This window comes from Lepisosteus oculatus, chromosome 12 (genome assembly GCF_040954835.1).
Source record: "Lepisosteus oculatus isolate fLepOcu1 chromosome 12, fLepOcu1.hap2, whole genome shotgun sequence".
Classification (NCBI taxonomy): Eukaryota; Metazoa; Chordata; class Actinopteri; order Semionotiformes; family Lepisosteidae; genus Lepisosteus; species Lepisosteus oculatus.
The window spans coordinates 26,714,703-26,734,534 of record NC_090707.1 but is presented as its reverse complement, the minus strand read 5'-3'; the positions used below and the strand labels follow the sequence as shown (position 1 = coordinate 26,734,534).

Sequence of the window (19,832 nt, the reverse complement as noted above, 5' to 3'; positions counted from 1 at the left end):
CAGTCTTATTCTAATTAGGAATTTAAGTTGTATACTCTTTAGACTTTTAATAATTATGAACTGTGTACTGCAGCATGTTAATCATTAAACATTAAAAAGTTGGTACATTTTATTAAAACAAGATTGCTGAGTTGGACAAAAGTACACAACCTTCCACCTTCATCATAAATAATTTAATTATGCATAAATAGTTTATGCATCAAAGTCTTTAACTTGGTAACTTGTTACTGGTTCTGGTTTTAACGTGCTTGTTCTAACATTATTAAGCTTATATTCTGTACTTCATAAAAAGTTATAATGTTTTATCCTTTTCTAAGAATACGCAGTAAGAACACCACTTGCTGTTATTGTAATAAAATAAATGTTGTAGTGATTTTACATCACTTGATAGTTATATTAATATGGAATCATATAACTAAGCAGCTAAAGTATCACAAGTGGACGTTTTGGAAACATTTTGACATTCTTTTTTTTAAAAAAACTTCTATTGTCCCTGTAGTGGTAATGAGCACTGTAATGTACTGAGCTGCACCCAGGCGGTTCAAAGTGCGATCAGAGCATTACCTTGGTTTGTTTCTCATAGAGCCAGATGCATAAAAATAGTCCACTGTTAGAGCTTATTGTGAACATGATGTATCTCTTTCAGGTTTACATCTGAATTGAGAAAATCCAAATCCAGCAGCCAGTAACCAGCCAACAATTTAACTTGGAATTAAAAAAATAATAATAATCTGTACTATATAGTACACTGCTTGGAATTGAACCTGGTCCGGCAGCGTCATTCAACAGGGAACCATCTGGATGAATTATTATACGTTGGTTTTGTGTTTAAGGATTTCTTCATGGAAATCTTTAAATTAAATGAGGGAGGGGGGGAAGGATTATTTTTAAAAATAGCCAGCAATTGGAGAACAAACAGTTTATCAACACGATGGGCAAATGATTTTTTTTATTTTTAAAAATGAAATAAAAAATAAGATACAATGATGTGTTCCCGCTTATCTTAGACATTACATGACTCTAAAAGCTATAAAAACAGGTTTCAATAGTTAATAACCACTTTTTATGCGTGAAAAACGGGTGATTTTTATACCTCGTGATCAGCTTAGAATCTTTGTTTAGGCTGTATGTTTACTTCTTAATTAAATGTTTAAAATACATGAATTTCATAAAGACAAAATCTGTTTCAAACAGAAAAAAATCTGTCTGTTTTCTTCCTGTTATGCAAGACAGATCAGCAGGTCTTTTTTTCCCCAATAAGAGGATCTGAAAATAGCGTACCACCCACTGCACTCCGTCAGAGGGGGAGGCGGCACCAAGAGAGGGACGGAGCTCAGTCTTGCACAATGGCCGTTCTACAGAGCGGGGTGCGAATGGCACCAATTGCGTCTGCATTCATAACTTAGTGTTTAAAATTAAACAACGTAAATCATTTTCTTTGACTTCTAAGTCCCTTAATTATAATTAAGCACAGGTTTCTCACCAGTTAGATTATTTTTTGATACCATTGCCAGACAAAGCAGGAACTTATTATACTTTCTAATGACATTACAGGTGGAAAGATTACAGATTTTAATTGTCTTTAATTTTGTTTTACATTTTAGAAAAGTTTCATCTATACAAATACCACAAAAATATTCTCGATTGTATTTCTGAATGTTATGTCACACTTAGCTCATTGTATTAACTAAGGAATAGGGTGGCACAGTTGTTAGTATGCTTTTTGTATGTTTTTTTCATAGTACCAGATGTCTCAGTGGCTTTCAAAATTAAATTATGCATGCAAACCTCTGATAGAAAACAAGAAAGATAACTAAAATATCCATCCATTTCTAATTGTGGCGAAGTGGTTAGCATTGCTATCTTGCAGCACTGGGGCCCTAGGTTCAATTCCTGCCATCCTGTGTGTATGTGGAGTTTGCATGTTCTCTCTAGGTTCCATGGTTTTTCTCCATATGTGTGATATGACCCTCTCGCACTCCAAAACATACTGGTAGGTTAATTGGCTTACGGGAAAACTGATCCTGGTGTGTGTGTGTGTGTGTGTCAGTTTTTCTGTCATGTGATGGACTGGCAGAATGTCCAGGGTGTATTCTGCCTTGCATCAGTTGCTTGCTGGGATAGGCTCCAAATCCTCTGTACTGAATAAAGAGATTAGAAAATGGATGGGAGTAAAGGTACCGTGTGGATGGAACTATACACAGTGTTAGAAACCCGCTATGAGATGGCAGCATCTCACTGAGGATAAATTATTTTATAGTGCTGGCTTGAACACACAGTTCAATGCTAGCAACTACACAAAATCTAAATTATAATTCTAATTTCAGTATCTATGTAAGCATACAGTCTGTTAATTATCTTCCTCTGCAGTTTATAACATCTCCTGTCATTTTGACAAAAGTATGCCTAACCCTATTAGGAAAATTAAAATTTAAAATTAAATTATCTTTTTCCTACCTACATCTCTAGTTTTATATCCTGCAATAACTCAGCCAACACTTAAATCTTCAAAAACTGCTTGTGTTAATTTGTTAAATCACAAAATATAATGTGTAAATACCGGCCATGTAGTACTCTGCATTGTGGAATAATAGTTTCTTTTAAAGGGAACTAGAGAAACTAGGGACTAGAGAAATCAAGAAGGGCTTTTTTTTCTAGAATTAATAAATGCACATCCTGTTCACTGGGGTAATTAAATCCCCACTGAGCAATCTCCAATATGTTCAGAATTTGACAGCCAGAATCCTGATCGGGATGCATTACACCCGTCTTCAAGTCCTTGCACTGACTTCCTATCAGGTTTTGAGTCAACAACACCTTGCAACCTTTGTCCATCTGACTCTGGTCTTCTAGCTGTCCTCTACATCTACATTCTGTGGGTGTTATAGAGAAACATGATCAGATTTTCCCTGGTTCAGAAAAAAAGATCTAAAGTATACTAGTTTGTCACTCTTTTCACACTCTCTTTGCTAAATGGCTTTGCATACTAATCTGATCAATCTAACTGCCTGTTTTCTGTATTTTCTCTATCCTGCTAGATTTATAATTATTCTGAAAATCTTCTTCTTGAAATGAGTCATTTCTAAATACCTGTTTTCATGGTTAACATCTTGCAGCAACTCTGCAACAAAATATACACTTAGCTCAACTTGACAGTTCATCCTGCTATCAACATTGAATAAAAAAATCTTTAGATTTCTATATTTCTGCCTTTATTTAGTGGTTTCATTAGTGACAAAGGCTAAACTTTCTTAAAAAAATGTATGTTATGTGTTGCAAAAAACTGACTTGCTTTAACAAAATATATTTACAAATCCTTTCGCCTGGCAATCTTCCTGAATGCCCAACTATCTGAGACGCCCTCCGTGAAACCATGTTTGCTATTAATTCATATAAGGCTCACTGACAGAATTGCTGTTATTTATGCGTGCTAATTTTCTGATTCTTCACTCTCTGCCAGATCTTTTTCATGTTCGCATGTTCTTTTGTAGCACACACCTTTCTGTGATTTTTTTTGTATATCTAAGCAAGTGTTCCTGCATCCCTCTTCTGTACTATGTCTAGTCGTGGCTTTTTTCTGTTTTCTTATATCAAATTAACACCTGCTCCATTTCTAAAACTTTTTGCTCATGTGCATTTTTGTATTTTTTACACCTCTAGCACTTCAACGTCCTAAATTTTCATCTGCCTTAATTTGTTGACTGAATTTTAGTTTTAGCCTTAATAAGCTTAAGTTTTCACTATCTTTTGTTTCTTTACCTACAACTGTTGATCACCGAATTATTGTACTTGACATGACTTCTTTCATTCACCCTTTCTTGAATGTCAATGACAAGGTACTGGTGTGATCTTTTGCAGCTGAAATTTCACTGTTTTAAACGAATAAGAAATTAGATTGCTTATAAATCTAATCACTTATTCTACATAAACACAGCATAATTGCTCTCTGAAAATGCTCTTTTTCTTGTTCATTTTGGAGACTTTGATTGAAACTGATTTGAGATGTCAGAATGGATTTATTTTCTCTGTGTATTTCTGTTGCAGAAAAAGCACGCCTTTCCTACATTGCTTTGTTTGTTGAGATTATAACTTTATATTTAGGGTCAGATTTATACTACAAATTGTACACTAATTACTAGCAGCAAATACTGATGTTTTGCTCCCCCATGCCACAAAAATATTTTTGTATTGTAGCTGGGATGAACTTTTTTTTCCATACATGTCTCTCCCTACTGCTACTCGGAGACGGAACTTTTAAAGATGGTAACAAGTCAGGCACCCGGGGGGGGGGGGTTGGGCGTCTTCCCTCCTCCATAACTAAAAAGCCAAATAGGTGTGGCTTAAGTGACATACACAGTCGTGTAACTGACAGTTTGAGGTAGCCTGTTGTGTAAATTTCGCTTTGTTGCTGATAGGTTAAGCTTTTGAAACTCAGCCCCAAAGTCATGTGACTGTTTATTCACCCTTTTGTTTTCGTTTTATTGGTTAAACACAAGCAGCACCATGTTAACTGGGATGTGTAGTTTTTAATTCAGTTTGAATTATAACTGTACGTACTGTCTTCATATTTGTCCAGGGCTTTAAAGAGGGTGCGCCAAAAATTTTAAGTGCAGTCGTCTCTGCTTTAATGTGGATGAATTTGACCTTGAACGCTTACCCAGCTTACTGTTATGCTCAGGGGAGCAGAAGGCTGTACTGTCACCATGCTGCAACCCTCCTGTACCATCTGTATGCCGGCTGTTCGTTACAATATTAATAATAAATAACCTTGGGGGGGGGGGTTGGGCGTCTTCCCTCCTCCATAACTAAAAAGCCAAATAGGTGTGGCTTAAGTGACATACACAGTCGTGTAACTGACAGTTTGAGGTAGCCTGTTGTGTAAATTTCGCTTTGTTGCTGATAGGTTAAGCTTTTGAAACTCAGCCCCAAAGTCATGTGACTGTTTATTCACCCTTTTGTTTTCGTTTTATTGGTTAAACACAAGCAGCACCATGTTAACTGGGATGTGTAGTTTTTAATTCAGTTTGAATTATAACTGTACGTACTGTCTTCATATTTGTCCAGGGCTTTAAAGAGGGTGCGCCAAAAATTTTAAGTGCAGTCGTCTCTGCTTTAATGTGGATGAATTTGACCTTGAACGCTTACCCAGCTTACTGTTATGCTCAGGGGAGCAGAAGGCTGTACTGTCACCATGCTGCAACCCTCCTGTACCATCTGTATGCCGGCTGTTCGTTACAATATTAATAATAAATAACCTTGGATGAGTTGTGAACTGAAGAGTTAGAGAAGACATGTTGATCTGGTCTTTTCAGCTTGGAATTTAACCTTTACAGCTATCCTTTTTTGCTATATTTTTACACAGCTGGATGAGTAAAACTAGATTGGATTAATAACTGGAGTAAGAAAAGATATTTCACACATACTTTGAAACCATAAGGCTTTGGAACAGCGGGATGTGAGACCTGGCTGGGATGGGTTGGCGGTATTTTGATTTTCCTGCTGCAATACTATGATGATTCCCTGAGGCATATCGTTCAAATTTTGTGTTAACACACCACACCCTTTTGAATGAGTTTTAATCAACTTTGTCTGTCCAGGGGTGGTTGGAAGAGTGCTGGAGAGTGAAATAAATGACCACCGGCACTTTTCCTTCTTCCCCCCGGTGTATGGTGATAATGTGGAACACAGGTTTTTTATTTTACTGGGAGTGTGAACATTGAGTACATTGAGACTGACACAGTGAAATTACTGAGATGGATAGTTTTATTAAATTTGTTGACAAATATCTGAATTTTTGCTTTCACGAGGCAAGATAAAATTGTTTCCAGCTGTGAATCAGCTACGTGACCGTGCACCCGTGAAATTGTGGGAAAGAGGTTTAGTGGACAGCATTACTCACAGTGTAGTGCCCATAGAGTATTAGTTTTAATACACAGTACAGTATAAAGAAAGTATGTTTTTTTAGTGTTTGTAATCTCTATTCTTGCAAGTAATTTTTGTTTTCATTTTGATTCTGTTTGTTATCTGGTGGCCAAACGTTTGAGGTGAAATTTCTTCCACAAGGAGTGTACCCTTTAAAGCAGAAAAGACAGCACCAAATGTTTTTAGCTCTGTATGTCGCTCAGGCCATTTCTCTTTGGCATTTTAGTCATAGAGGTGGGAGGACGCTTTCCCCCTCCCCCTTCCCTCTGCCTGCCTGACCTGTTCCCATTTTTAATCATTCAGTGTCTGAATCGCAGAGGGTGAGAGAGAGTAGAGAGAGGCAGAAAAACGTTAACCCTGTTCATAATTTATAATTTAACCTTTAATAGTAAATTATATTTTACCTTCATTTTTCATTTTATAATTTGTATTTTACTTATTTTTTTATAGTCGGATTTAATGTGTATTTGAACACAATCTTGCAAATTAATGTTTTTACAAGATGTGCAACAATTGCACTTGTGAATTTTAATACAAATTATTGATTACTAAGTTTATGCACCTGACACCTGACTTTATTTAGGTGTATATAAAATATTGAACTGTGACATAACATTCAGAAATACAATCGAAAATAGTCTGTGATATTTGTGTAGATGAAACTTTTATCAAATTTATTTAAAAAAAATTAACAATTAAAATGTATGATCTTTCCATGTGTTATGTCATTAGAAAGTACAATAAGCCCCTGCTTTGTTTAATAATGGTTTCAAATATAAAACTAACTGGTGAGAAAACTATGTTTAATGATAATTAAAAGATTCCAAGATTCCTATGTTTAATGATAATTAAGATTCCAAGTTAAAAGAAATGATTTACATTCCATTATTAAGTTTTAAAGGCAGACACGCTCAGTGCCATAAACACTGCAAGTTGCAGAACGGTCTCCTTACGGCGCCGCCTCTTCTCTGACTGAGCTCAGTGGGCGGTGTGCTATTTTCTCAGGCACCTGCTAATTTGCTTCACAAATTAAAGTGTTTAAAAGGTTAATTAAAAAGTTTAAAAAACGTACAGCTTACACAAAGATTTTAAGCAGAACATAAGGAAAATCAGCCATTTTTCATGGATTTAAAGTTTTTAACTAAACACGTTCTTATGGATTTTAAAATCATGCAATGTCTATTTTAGGCGCACAGGTTATTGTTTTCTATTTCTTTAAAATTAAAAGAATCGTTGCCCATCATGCCTCACAATATGATGTTATTTTTATGGTTTTGAGAGACTTCAGAAGGCTTCAACTGATGCATAAAAAATATAGCATAATGCCTTCTCGCATTATGTCACTTGCACCTGGGATCCGCTTTATTCAAACCAAGGTTTCTAAAAATGCAACCAGGTACTAGATATTGTTTAAACAAAAGCTTTGAAATGTTTCACAAATCCCTATCTGTAGGTTGCAGGCTCTGTTTCATTCACGTTTTTACTTCATTATTAATATTGCTTAACATTGAATATGTTATAATATATAAGAAAACAAAAAAATGTTAATATAGTGAACATAATATTTACTATTTTATTTTTTAAAGTCTGTGTTAGAGGAAAAACTTGTGCCTGAAGTAGGTATTGAACTTGGTTTGCCTAAACAGAACCCCTATTGACAAACCCACTGTACCAATGGGCTGTTCAGAAACACAGCTGAGACGAACAGCTTGAATATGTTTCTCAACTATAAAACACGTGGAAACAGTGTATTACAGTATTCTTTCCTACCAGCTATAAAAATACATATATTTAGATCCTCAAATTAATCATTATTCATTTCTTTAGATAAGCGATTCCATGTTATATTCCCATATTATATTCCATATTATATTATATGCATTTTGTTTACTGCGATAACGAGCGCAAGTATTCATAGAAAAGGTTAAAACATGGAATACAGAGGAAGTTTCAGAAATTAAACAGAGGTCTGGAACACCCTGTCTCAAAAATAGACGTTTAATAAATTGAAGTTTGTGAAAACGAATCACCCCGAACAGAATACCAGCAATTTGAAATTATTAGCTGTTATTAATAAATCACTTAACTTTGAATGTGTTGTGATATTTAGAAATACCAATAAATTCAATAGTTTCGATAATTTTTACTATTTTAGTTTTTCAAAGAAATGTTTATTTGTTAAAAGAAAATTCACGGCAAGAGCTGGGTTTGAACCCCTGACCTCCAGCATGCGAGTCACACGCCAAAGCCATTACACCAATGTGCCGCTTGACAGCCTTCGCTATAGCTGAAATGGACAGGAAAAGAAGATTCCAAGTAATCGCTGGTGTATAAGTCAATTTGATTCAGATGTTTACAAAGAAAGTGTACTACTGTAATAATTTGAGCTATATGAATATAATTATATCGTTATTAATTTCTTTAGATTTGCGATTCCATATTATATTTCTTATTAAACTAAATCAAATTCTAAAAAGTATGCATTTTTTTACTGTGAAAACGAGTGCAAGTTTTCATAGAAAAGGTTAAAACATTCTAACTTTTTATGAAATATATGAACTTAATATAGTCAGAAGGAGCACGTAAAAACTTTTTCAATATACAGATGCAGCCATTCAAAGTGCGCGGTACACACACGTACCGGAGGTTATTGGCTACGGAGTCGCGCATTGTGACGCAGGATGACACGTGGTACCGCGGTACGTGATTGGTTGACCGACGGGCACTCATGGTCCATCGGTCTGTAGTAGAAAGATTTACAGTAAACATCTTTACTGTGCCCGTTTAAGTATTGAATATTTATATGGAATTTTACCACTGAAGGGAAATCTTAGTGCCTGAGCATAAAAAGAATAGGAGCATACTGCAACGCGTGTGAAGGCCATAAATGATATTAATTTTGGAACTTAAACATACAGTATATGGCTGGTCTCGGTACTTTAAAGAAAACATACACACCAGTATTCCATTTCTCCCTAAACATTTTAAGCATCGAAGTCTTCAACTAACGTGATACCGGAGTCAAAAAGCATACTTTTAGAATTTGATTAAAAGGGAATATAATATGGAATCGCGTATCTAAAGAAATTAATAAAGATATAATTATATTCATGTACCGCAACACAAGAATAGTACACGCCGTACATTGTCTGTTGATAATGTTTCTGTAGTGCTTTTTCAGCACTCTGCATGTGACCTTGCCGTTGGCGCTGTGGGTTAGGTTCCTGACTCCCATGTCACACGGTCTGTGATCGAATCCCACTGTGGAACCATGACCTTTTTTTTTAACAAACATTTCTTTGAAAAAATGAAACGTTTCCCTTGGTCAGGGATTAAATAAAACCTCACGCGCACCAAACAAATTTATATTTCTAAATATCACAACATGATCTTTAAGTCATTTTAATAACAATGAATAGTCACAATATTAACATTTATATTGATTTAAATCGCGTTTTGATTTAAATCGCAAACGCGGGTTTAAATATTTTTTTTTATTCACAATCAGACAAATGCAACATAAATTGATATCTTTGTCTTCTAAGTATCTTAATAAACTTTCAGCATAGCTTTCTCCCCGTTTAGATTTATTTTTCTTGGGATCTTGGGATCAAAAGTGGAAAGATTAGATTGTAATTGTTTTTATTTTTTAAATACATTGCAGAGTTAAAGCAAGTTAAAGCCTTGATTTTATATCTGATATTTTATATCACCTTTAAAAGTGGAATCTCAAAGCAAAGTAAATACCCAACACCGATTGTACCCCTCTGTCTGTGCTAATAAAGCACCTTGAATTGAATTGAATTGAATTGAGGGAGGGGGGGGGAGGGCGAGCGAGAGAGCCAGGACAGGATAAGATACACTCCACAGACATTCACAACAGCGACATATATTAAAACGTTTGCACATATAGTTAAGTTATTACTTGGTTTTCAAAGTGCAATGAAATACAATATTGTTGTTGTTGCTGTTATTGCTGTTTTTATCCTGTAAGGCGTTTTGAGAAGCCACCTTTAAAGGTGATATATAAAAGCGCTGATTCAAAAAAATATATTCTTTAAATCGCATATCTAAGGAAAATAGCAGTATAACTTTGTTCATGCACAAACAGTGGCATGTTACATTATTAATTTGGGTGTCTCCTCTTGCCAGAAAGCTCTAAATTGCATTTTGAGTACGGTTTTTTACTTTTTCTAAATTGCAACCCATAAATAAATCTGATACAGTTTAGGCTTACTGTATTTTAAACTGTATTACAGCAGCACATTGGACAATGCAATGTAAATTGAAAAAATGCACTTGGAATCTGTCCAAGCCCTACTTTGTCAGGCATTTTCTTTTACTGCAACGGATATAAAAACTCTCTTGCTTTTAACAGAGCGTTTCATAATTTCTAACTATGAAAATTATTTAAACTGCAACACTTATCATTCATTCCATTCCATTCCATTCCATTATCAGTCTTCCATTTCTCCCTAAACATTTTAGGCATGAAAGTTTTATGAAACGGTACCCAAATATGCGATTGCTGTATAGAATGAATTTTAATTTTAAAAAAATTATTTAACACGTAAATTTAAGCTGGAAATCTCGCCCACTTCTACTTTGAAAATACCTGTGAAACTGGTTTAATTAGTCACAGCCAGCACTCCCGCAGAGAGGGGGGTTGTACTCATTAATGTCTTAGCCGGAACACATCATTATATCTAATTTTGTATTTCTTTAAAAAAATCGTTTGCCCAGCCACTATTGCTGTTATTGTCTTTATTCTGTAAAGCGCTTTGGGGAGCACAGCTTTCTCACCACTTAGATTACTTTTTGATACCATCCTTACACAAAGCAGAAACTTCTTGTATTTTCCGATGACATACAAGTGGAAAGATTACAGATTTTTATCGTCTTTTTTCTGAACCAGGGAAAATCTGATCATGTTTCTCTATAACAATAATAAAAAACTTTATTTTACATATCACCTTTAAAAGTGGCATCTCAAAGTAGATGCAATACAGTAGATGTAAACCACAGATTACAAAGTAAATACCCAGACAAATGCAAACGCGTTTTTAATAAAATGCTTTTATTCATTCAGCAGAGAGAGAGCGTTTTTATCCTGGGCGTAACAGCTGTTCCTTTTTCTGATCACTCGCTCTCTGGATAAACGTCTCGCCTGTCCTGTTCTTTGTTTTCCTAATTTGCCGATTATGCCTGCTGCAATCCACTCCTACCCTCACACCTAAAGAAGACTGTTAAATTTCTTTGCGCGGTCCATTGTGCAATTAACCCTTGTATGTGCTTTCCTTAAGGTGATATCACATAAAGATGATATGTAAAATAATGTTTTTATTATTGTTATAGAGAAACATGATCAGATTTTCCCCGGTTCAGAAAAAAATATCTAAAGTATACTAGTTTGTCACAAGTATATTTTTAATACAGTCTTTGCTGTGCTCTAGAGGATCCTTGTGATATTTCGAGCTCTGGTTGAATGATAAGTGTCGCAGTTTAAATAAATTTCGTAGTTGGCAATTATGAAACGCTCTGTTAAAAGCAAGGGAGTTTTTATGTCCGTTGCAGATTTTTTGAAACTGAACTTGTTTGAATTGACTGAGCTCCGTTCTGTACCACACAATGTCTATTTTTTTTTTGTGCTGTCCTTTGACAAAACAAGGCTCACCAGATATAATGATGTGTTCCCGCTTACACGTCGCACGACTTTAAAACCTAGAAAAACAGGTTTCGATTCACATTATCTGGTGAGCCTTGTTTTTTGTTTCTAAGGATCTTACTCAAAGTAATTAGAAATGATTTTATTCTGAAATGATCAGAATCATTACATTTAAACATGTGGTTTAAAACACAAGTGGCTTGTGTGATTTGCAAGGATTGGTTTGGAGTTAAAAATGTACTCTATTTTGCTTGATTTTCATTTGTAATTACTTTTCAGAAAGTTTGAGCATTTCTTTTTCACTTGGTGGTTCTGTGTTGCAATGGGTAAAAAAAAGGTAGAATACATTCTAATTTAATGTGTATATATTATAGTGGTAGTCCTGGTAGGAAAAGAAAACAAGTTTACCTAAAACTTTTATAACAGACTCAGAAATACAAACCCCAAGCACATAGAAATTATTTAATTTGGAATGCTCTTTACCTGCATTTTATGTACTTTTTTGCCAATGTTGGCATAGAGATAGATTTTCTAGACATTTTTCAGTGGTTAATACACATAATGTTGTGTTTATTACTCTCTAACTGTAACTAAATTTTAAAATGCGTATCCTTTTAGTTTTTAGCTGTTGCTTTCCTTGGCTTAACATTTAATTGTGGATGTGTTAGTACTGAAAGAAAGTCCTTATGAGTAAGGGTCTAAAATATTTATTAAATGCTAACAACAACCTAGTGTAGCTGTGTGAGCGGTGTGATGTTCGTACATACATATCAGCACCTAAAATTAGTACTACGTATTGCAAAGAAAAACGGGTATTACATTATCTTAATGTAAAATGAAATTATTATCTGTCACCATTACATCTCAGATGAAATGTAATAATGAAAATATCAAATTACATCCTTAATATTTATATTTTTATGCAAAATTAAAAAAATGAAAATTAGATTAGAAATCTTAAAAAGATGCAACATTAAACTTCTTGGTTCCTTTTTGAATTTTTTTTCCAGCATGTTCATATTCATCTGAACACCCTTTCCATTTGTAGCTGAATATACTGTATGTACAATGTGTATGTTATAATCTGTTCCTCTACTTCTTAGAACCTGTCATTCTTCCTGAACCCTCCCACTGCACGCTGGAGCCAGCTGGCCGAAGTTCTCAGCTGGCAGTTTTCTTCAGTCACCAAACGGGGTCTGAATTCTGAGCAGTTGAGCATGCTGGGAGATAAGCTGCTAGGTGAATAGCCATCTCTGTTATCAACAATAAGCATTCTCCATTGACTTACTAGTTTAAGTTAAGTTAACATAGTTTTCTAGAGTCAGGACCTGCACGCTTCATTTACCATTCATTTTTCACTAAGTGCATCTTCAATTAGCAAAGGAAAATGATAGTTTAAGAAATACAGTGCAGGAAATAATCATGGAAAATTGGTATATAATGCAAAATATAAATTTAAGATAGATTCAATGTTATATTGACCTTCAGTGTGATTGGTTGCATATCAGGGAGGTTGTGAGAAAGTGCCACATTGCCTCAAGATTTATGTAAGTATAGGCAGTAATACCATTATTGATTTTTAAAAATGTGGTGAAGACTATGTCTTCTAGGTAGGAAATCTCACAATTAATGAGCAAAGAAATCAAAATGTTTAGCTAATATAAGCTGTTCTTATTGACAGATTCATTACTCTCAGTGCAGACTTTGAGGGCATTTTATCAAATTGATACTGTTTACAATAAGATAAGTCAAAATAAATACAGTTTTAAAATGTATGTACTTCAGAGCAAATTATTTAGGTGACAGTCCAGTAGAGATTCAGAACAATACAAAAATAATAAAATTGTCTTAATGTGTGTGGTGCTTCCTTTCCTCAACAAAGATTTTTATTTTGGACATAATTATGGAAACAAAGGAAAACAGGGAATATAAATACAATTAGATTATTTCCAATACATTGTTAATTTTATTTCCACTGGATCCTTCTTCTGCAACTTGAATAAAAAAAATATTTTTGATATTAATTTTGAGGCATCTGTGATAGACATGTCGAAAGGATACAAAAGCGTATGTGGGTTGTTACTTTGATTTCTTAACGAGGAGAAATACAGGGCTAATAACAGTGATAATACAGTGTTAATAATAAGACTAGAATTCTTATTTTGATATATGTGATTTAATAAACAGGTCCTAATGCCAGTAACCCCGATGGCTTAATCCCCTGGACAAAGTTCTGCAAGGTTGGTAGCTTTCAGTATTGAGAAAAAATGCAAGTTAAAAAAATATGATTTCACTGTTTCACATTTAAATATTGCAAGTTGTTACTGTTTGTTTACATGTTGTAGAAAAGGAGTGACCTTAATAAAAAATAAACTGTAGTACATATCATATTAATGTCATGTCATATTTATCCAGTGATTATAGTGTTTTTTCCTTTTCTTCAAGGAGAATATAAATGATAAAAGCTTTGCTTTCTGGTTATGGATTGAAGGCATCCTAGAGCTTATTAAGAGACACCTGCTAGCATTGTGGAATGATGGGTAAGTTTATTAAAAATCAATCAGTAACTCCACCTCCTGAAAAGAAAACCTAAAGACTGAAGAATCAAGTGGTGAAATCTGATATGACCAATTAAGTTACAACAGTGGTACACTGTTTCAGACAAGGTGAATTTATTACCTGATGACGCATGTCTTTTGCAATAACTAATATTGCTCTCTAAATGACATGCGAGCACAATAACAGGAATATAGAATATAAGCACCAAATCATTGCTAATGATTAACTCTAGTTAACAGGGCCCCTTCATTTTGAAATATGATTCGATACTTCTTTGACTATTTAAATGCCATCCACATTGAACTAAGCCATAGTTCCCAACATATGGGGCACAAAGTACCTACAATGGGGTCAGAGGGTCTTGGCACCTTGTTGAGGGAACACGTTGTTAGACTTTACAGGTAGTGGAACATGTTAAGTTGATCCTAGCACCTTTTTGAGCAAAATTTGATACTGATACCTTACTGGTCTTTAAATTCGCTACATGGCCAATTAGCCTCATCCTATGTTCTTATCCTGAATGCAGTGCTTTACAATTTCCAAAAAGTTTTAATTTTGTATTGTCTTACCACAAAACCTTTTGCCATTTTGTATTATCATCTCCATGTGGAACTTGGGCTTTCCACACTGCCAGACTGCCAGAATTGTTGTCTGGCTAGGATATTAGGAACAAGTAATAGGTTTATTCCATGCTGAAAAAAAGAAGAAAGAAAACACAACATTGTGTTTTCTTTCTTCTTTTATTCAGCATGGAATAAACTTATTACTTGTTCCTTTGCAGCCTATGCATGCTGACGCAGCTACCCACCTGGCTAGGATATTGTTGGCTTATGCACAGTTTCATTATCCCATCTGAGCTATTGATAACTGCAGTTCTTTCAGTCATCATTGGTATCATGTTTGCGTCCCTAACCAGATTCCTCCTTTCCTGGCTGCTCAGTTCTAGGCAGTGTCAGGGTGATATGATACGTATTCCATTTCTAAGGGATTGACTTTAGTGTTAAAGTGGATATTCAGTGTTTCTTTCAGTGTTTTTTAATATTAAATAATTTTATAATTTTTTCTACAACTTTATCTCTGAGTTATCTCTGAAAGCTCTTTGGTTTAATGGTTAGATCAGTATTCACTTCAATTTATTTTTATATAGTGCTTTTCACAACAAGGTTGCCCCAAGGCGCTTAACAATGCAGGTAACCATACATTTTGTCAATACAGAACAGAAAAGACCAGAAACAACGGAGGAGAGGAATCAAAAACCCCTTAGTTATACATCCAGAAGTAAAGAATCTAGTTATATTTGCTGTGTCTTGTTTCCTTTTCTAGGTGCATCATGGGGTTTGTGAGTAAGGAAAGGGAACGAGCTTTGCTGAAGGATAAGAGCCCAGGCACGTTCCTTCTGAGATTCAGTGAAAGCAGCAGAGAGGGGGCCATCACCTTTACATGGGTTGAAAGGTCTCAGAATGGTGAGAAATTGATTAACTTTTAGCATGTTTAGATCAATTAAAATTGCTTTTACAAAACAAAGACATATAACATGGTAATTGTGTATTGCATACCAACACGCAATTGTACAAATCTTTATGATGGTGTTAGGAATTTTTCTATCATTTGCACAAATGACACAAAATAAAACCAAAAAAAAAAACTTCATGTAGTTTGCTTTAACAGCATATTTTATTTCATTAGCTCAAAGGCTAGAGATGCAGAAACAGTGCTTGATCATACTTTAGGGGTTCCAAAATCACACTACAGAAATTCATAATAAGCCAACTGGAACATAATGATGATAAGTTCTGTTTTTTTAACTTAGTTGTTAAACTAAAAATAGTTCTTAATCTTAGGTTTAAGTGGCAAATGTCTACTATTTATTTACAAATGAAGTGATCTTGCACTTTTATGCTATACAGCAGTATTAATTTAGCTCAGTGGTCTTGATTAAAGAAATTAAATATGATTACAGCATATGTTGTAGGAGATTCTACCATGATATCAACAAAGTGTTCTCTAAGCTTTGCTTTTGTGCTTGTAAATGTTTTTTTTTTGAGCTGGAGTGATCTTTATATACACAGATGAGCCCCAGTTCCATGCAGTGGAACCCTACACCAAGAAGGAGCTGACTGCTGTCTCCTTCCCAGACATTGTTCGCAATTACAAAGTCATGGCAGCTGAAAACATCCCAGAAAACCCACTTCGATTTCTTTATCCAAATATTCCCAAGGATAGTGCATTTGGAAAATACTATTCCAGACCAGCAGAGAGTAAGTAGAGAATTGTTTCACAAAAAGTATTTTTGGTATTATTTGTGTTATTCATATGATATGTTTGTGCACTGTCGTACCTCTAGATTGTAGTCATACAGTATACCTTGTGCTTGGAGCAAAAATCATTAGGGCCTGATTTGTGTTAAGGCTTTTCCATATGTAGCCAATGCTTGTTAGAACCCTGTAATACGTTTATTAAGTGATAGACAAAAAGCAGGGCAATGACTTTCTCTACAAGCTAGTCAAAAAAATAGGGTTTATTCTTATAATTATAATAGAGAATAACAAAACAGTATTAAAAAGACCACTGAAACTCAAAAAGACAGAAGCATTTTGAAATTATTAGCTGTTATTAATTAATTCATATTGTTAATAATTCTCAGATACAGTATTATAGCTCAGAGTCTTTTGTTTTCTCAGGTTTTCTTAACCTTCACTTATTAAAATGCATATTTATGTGACCACGGTTTTTCAGATGTCAATAACTTTGCTAAAAATGACAGAGCCTTCAAACCACAGGCATTTAAAAGATCGCGATTTGTGAAAATTGTCACGGCTTTTATTTAAACAATATTCAGCACCTGGTTGCATTTTTAGAAACCTTAGTTTGAATAAAGTGGATCCCAGTTGTAAGCGACTTCATAAGGCATCAGTTGAAGCCTTCTGAAGTCCCTCAAAAAGCATAAAAAAGTAACATAATTGTAAATGTAACTATGAAAGAGGAATGGCTTAAGCATTCCTTAAGCCGAACAGAATCCAAAAAACGTAGTGCCGTTTTCTCTGCTTTAAAGGTTCTCTCCTCATGGGAGAATTTTCACTTCGAACCTTTGGAAACCAACTAACACAAAGACACAAACTGAATAACACTACAAAATGTATTTGCAAGAATAGTGATTATAATCGTTTAAAAAACTTACTTGAAAGATCACAGTAACAGTGACATTAGTTACAGATGCAGCCATTCAAAATGCATGGGGTATTTCGGGGTACACCACGGTGGGCATGTTGCATCAAAACGCAGTATCACGCGGTGTAACACGTTATTTGACATCATACTGGAAAGTATCCGAATTTCACCTTGTAAAACCGCCAGGAGGAGCCAATAAAGCTTAACCTCTCATGTGCAGCATTTGAGCTTTTAAATTTAAACTGTGTATTACAGCATGTTAATCATCAGTCATTGAAAAGTTGGTATATTTTATGAAAGCAAGATTGCTCAGTTAGGCAAAAGTACACAACCTACCTTTATCATAAATAGTTTAATTATGCAGAAATATTTTATGCATCAAAGCCTTTACCGAAGATCTTACTAATAGTATTAATAATGAATGACTTTGGACAAGCTGTAAACTCAAAGTATTACGCTGGTCCACATTCTTTCTAACCGTCATTTTAAACGAAAATCCTTTTATTTTTTTCTTTGACAAACACCACAGCATTTAGTTGATCTAACTAACGAGGACAGGACATTAACTAGCCAATATGATAAAGGAATAAATGACTTTTTTTGTTCATTTCTTCAGCACATTTGTACAAGCACTTGGAAACTGTCCAATCCCTACTTTGTCAGGCATTTTCTTTTACTATAACGGACATAAAAACTCCCTTGCTTTTAACAGAGCATTTAATAATTTCTTACAATGAAAATTATTTAAACTGTGACACTTATCATTCAACCAGAGCTCAAAATATCACAAGGATCCTCAAGAGGACAACAAACACTGTATTAAAAGATACTTTTGTCAGGTACATGAGAATCCAAGCTTTTTTATCTACGCTTTCTTATCTACGCTAAGAAGTAGTCGTTAAAATTTATCACACAGTAAAAAGTCAAATTTCTGGGGTGTCCGTATACCAGAGATTATGGTACCGCTTCAGAAGGGTGTCAGCCAGTCAGATTCCAGGACTGGAATTATCTGTTTTATAATCGAGAATATAATGTAATCACGTATCTAAATAAAATTAATAATGATATTAATTTAAGGATCTAAATATCTAAGTCTATGTATCTATATAGCTGGTAGTATTACTGTATTTCACTTTCTTTGTAAACACGTTTTGTTAACACCCGAATCGCAGGTGGATTCTGTTTTTTGGTCTGTTATGGTCTGTGGCTCAAATACTGCTTAACTAAAAATTAGACACAAGAAGAGTATTATTGGACAATGTTGTGAGGCTCTGGCGGAATTTCTCTGTAAACTGAAGAGTTATAGAGGAGACAGGTTGTGTATCACTTCTTTTGACACTTGTAAAAAAAAAAACACTCCAATGTTAATGCGACACGGAAGATAATGTGGTGTATTGGTCATTAGTGAAAAGATTTAATCATATAATCTCTTTACTGTGCAAATTTTAATAGATAGATAGATACTTTATTGATCCCGTGAGGGAAATTGCAGTGCAACAGCAGCTTAACACACACAACACAGCCACAGTGTAACGAATTATATAATAATAGTACAATACATACAATACAATACAAGAGTTACTCACAGTCCGGACACACAAGAGCAAACTAGAACAGAACAGTACACAGAAAATCGTATCACACGTATGAATATAAATATAGATGTAACCATAGATATAAATATAAATATAAATGTATTGCACAGGTCCCTGGCATATATTGCACAAAAGTGGTTGTAAACGGGAAAAAGAAAAAGAAAAAGAAAGAGAACAGATGTAGCAGTAGATGTGTATATGCGTTTAGTCCAGAAACAGGTCACTGTCGATGTTGCCTCTGCCAAGACGCAAGGTGGATGCGTTGTACAGACTTATGGCAGACGGCAAGAATGACCTCCTGTAGCGCTCCCTGTTGCACAGTGGATGAATCAGTCTATTGCTGAACGTGCTCTTCAATCCTGCAAGCCTGTCATAGAGGGGATGGGAGAAGTTGTCCATGATGGCCTCTGGTTTGGACTTCATTCTCCTCTCAGCCACTACCTCCAAGGGATCCAGGTCAGACCCAATGAGAGAGCTTGCTCTCCTGATGAGCTTGTTCAGCCTTTTGGAATCTACTGCTCTAATCCCAGAGCCCCAGCACACCACTGCGTAGAAAATGGCACTCGCTACCACCGACTGATAAAACATGTGTAGCATCTTACTACACACATTGAAGGACCTGAGCCTCCTCAAGAAGTAAAGTCGGCTCTGTCCGTTCTTATAGATGGCCTCGATGTTCTTAGACCATTCCAGTCTATCGTCGATGTGCACTCCCAGGTACTTGTACGAGTCCACCATCTCCACGCCACTCCCATGGATGTAGACAGGAGTAGGTTTGACCTTTTTCCTCCTGAAATCTACCACCAGTTCCTTTGTCTTTGTAACATTCAGTTCCAAGTGGTTCACCCCACACCACTCCACAAAGCTGCTGACCAGTCCTCTGTACTCCTCCTCCTGCTCACCCTTGATACATCCCACAATTG

The 19,832-nt window shown here is 35.1% G+C and overlaps 1 protein-coding gene across 3 annotated transcripts in view; it reads left to right on the top strand.

Annotated features, from left to right (window-relative positions):
* LOC102685821 (signal transducer and activator of transcription 1) overlaps positions 1-19,832 on the top strand; it is an 82,181-nt gene that overhangs the window by 52,241 nt on the left and 10,108 nt on the right. For 2 of the 3 annotated variants that reach the window (XM_015359149.2, XM_015359151.2), the window contains exons 17-21: positions 12,691-12,826; positions 13,775-13,827; positions 14,033-14,127; positions 15,470-15,609; positions 16,216-16,404. In XM_015359149.2, coding sequence (XP_015214635.1) covers positions 12,691-12,826; positions 13,775-13,827; positions 14,033-14,127; positions 15,470-15,609; positions 16,216-16,404 — 613 coding nt within the window. The remainder of the gene's footprint in view (positions 1-12,690; positions 12,827-13,774; positions 13,828-14,032; positions 14,128-15,469; positions 15,610-16,215; positions 16,405-19,832) is intronic. The other variant, XM_015359150.2, reaches the window with a different exon arrangement.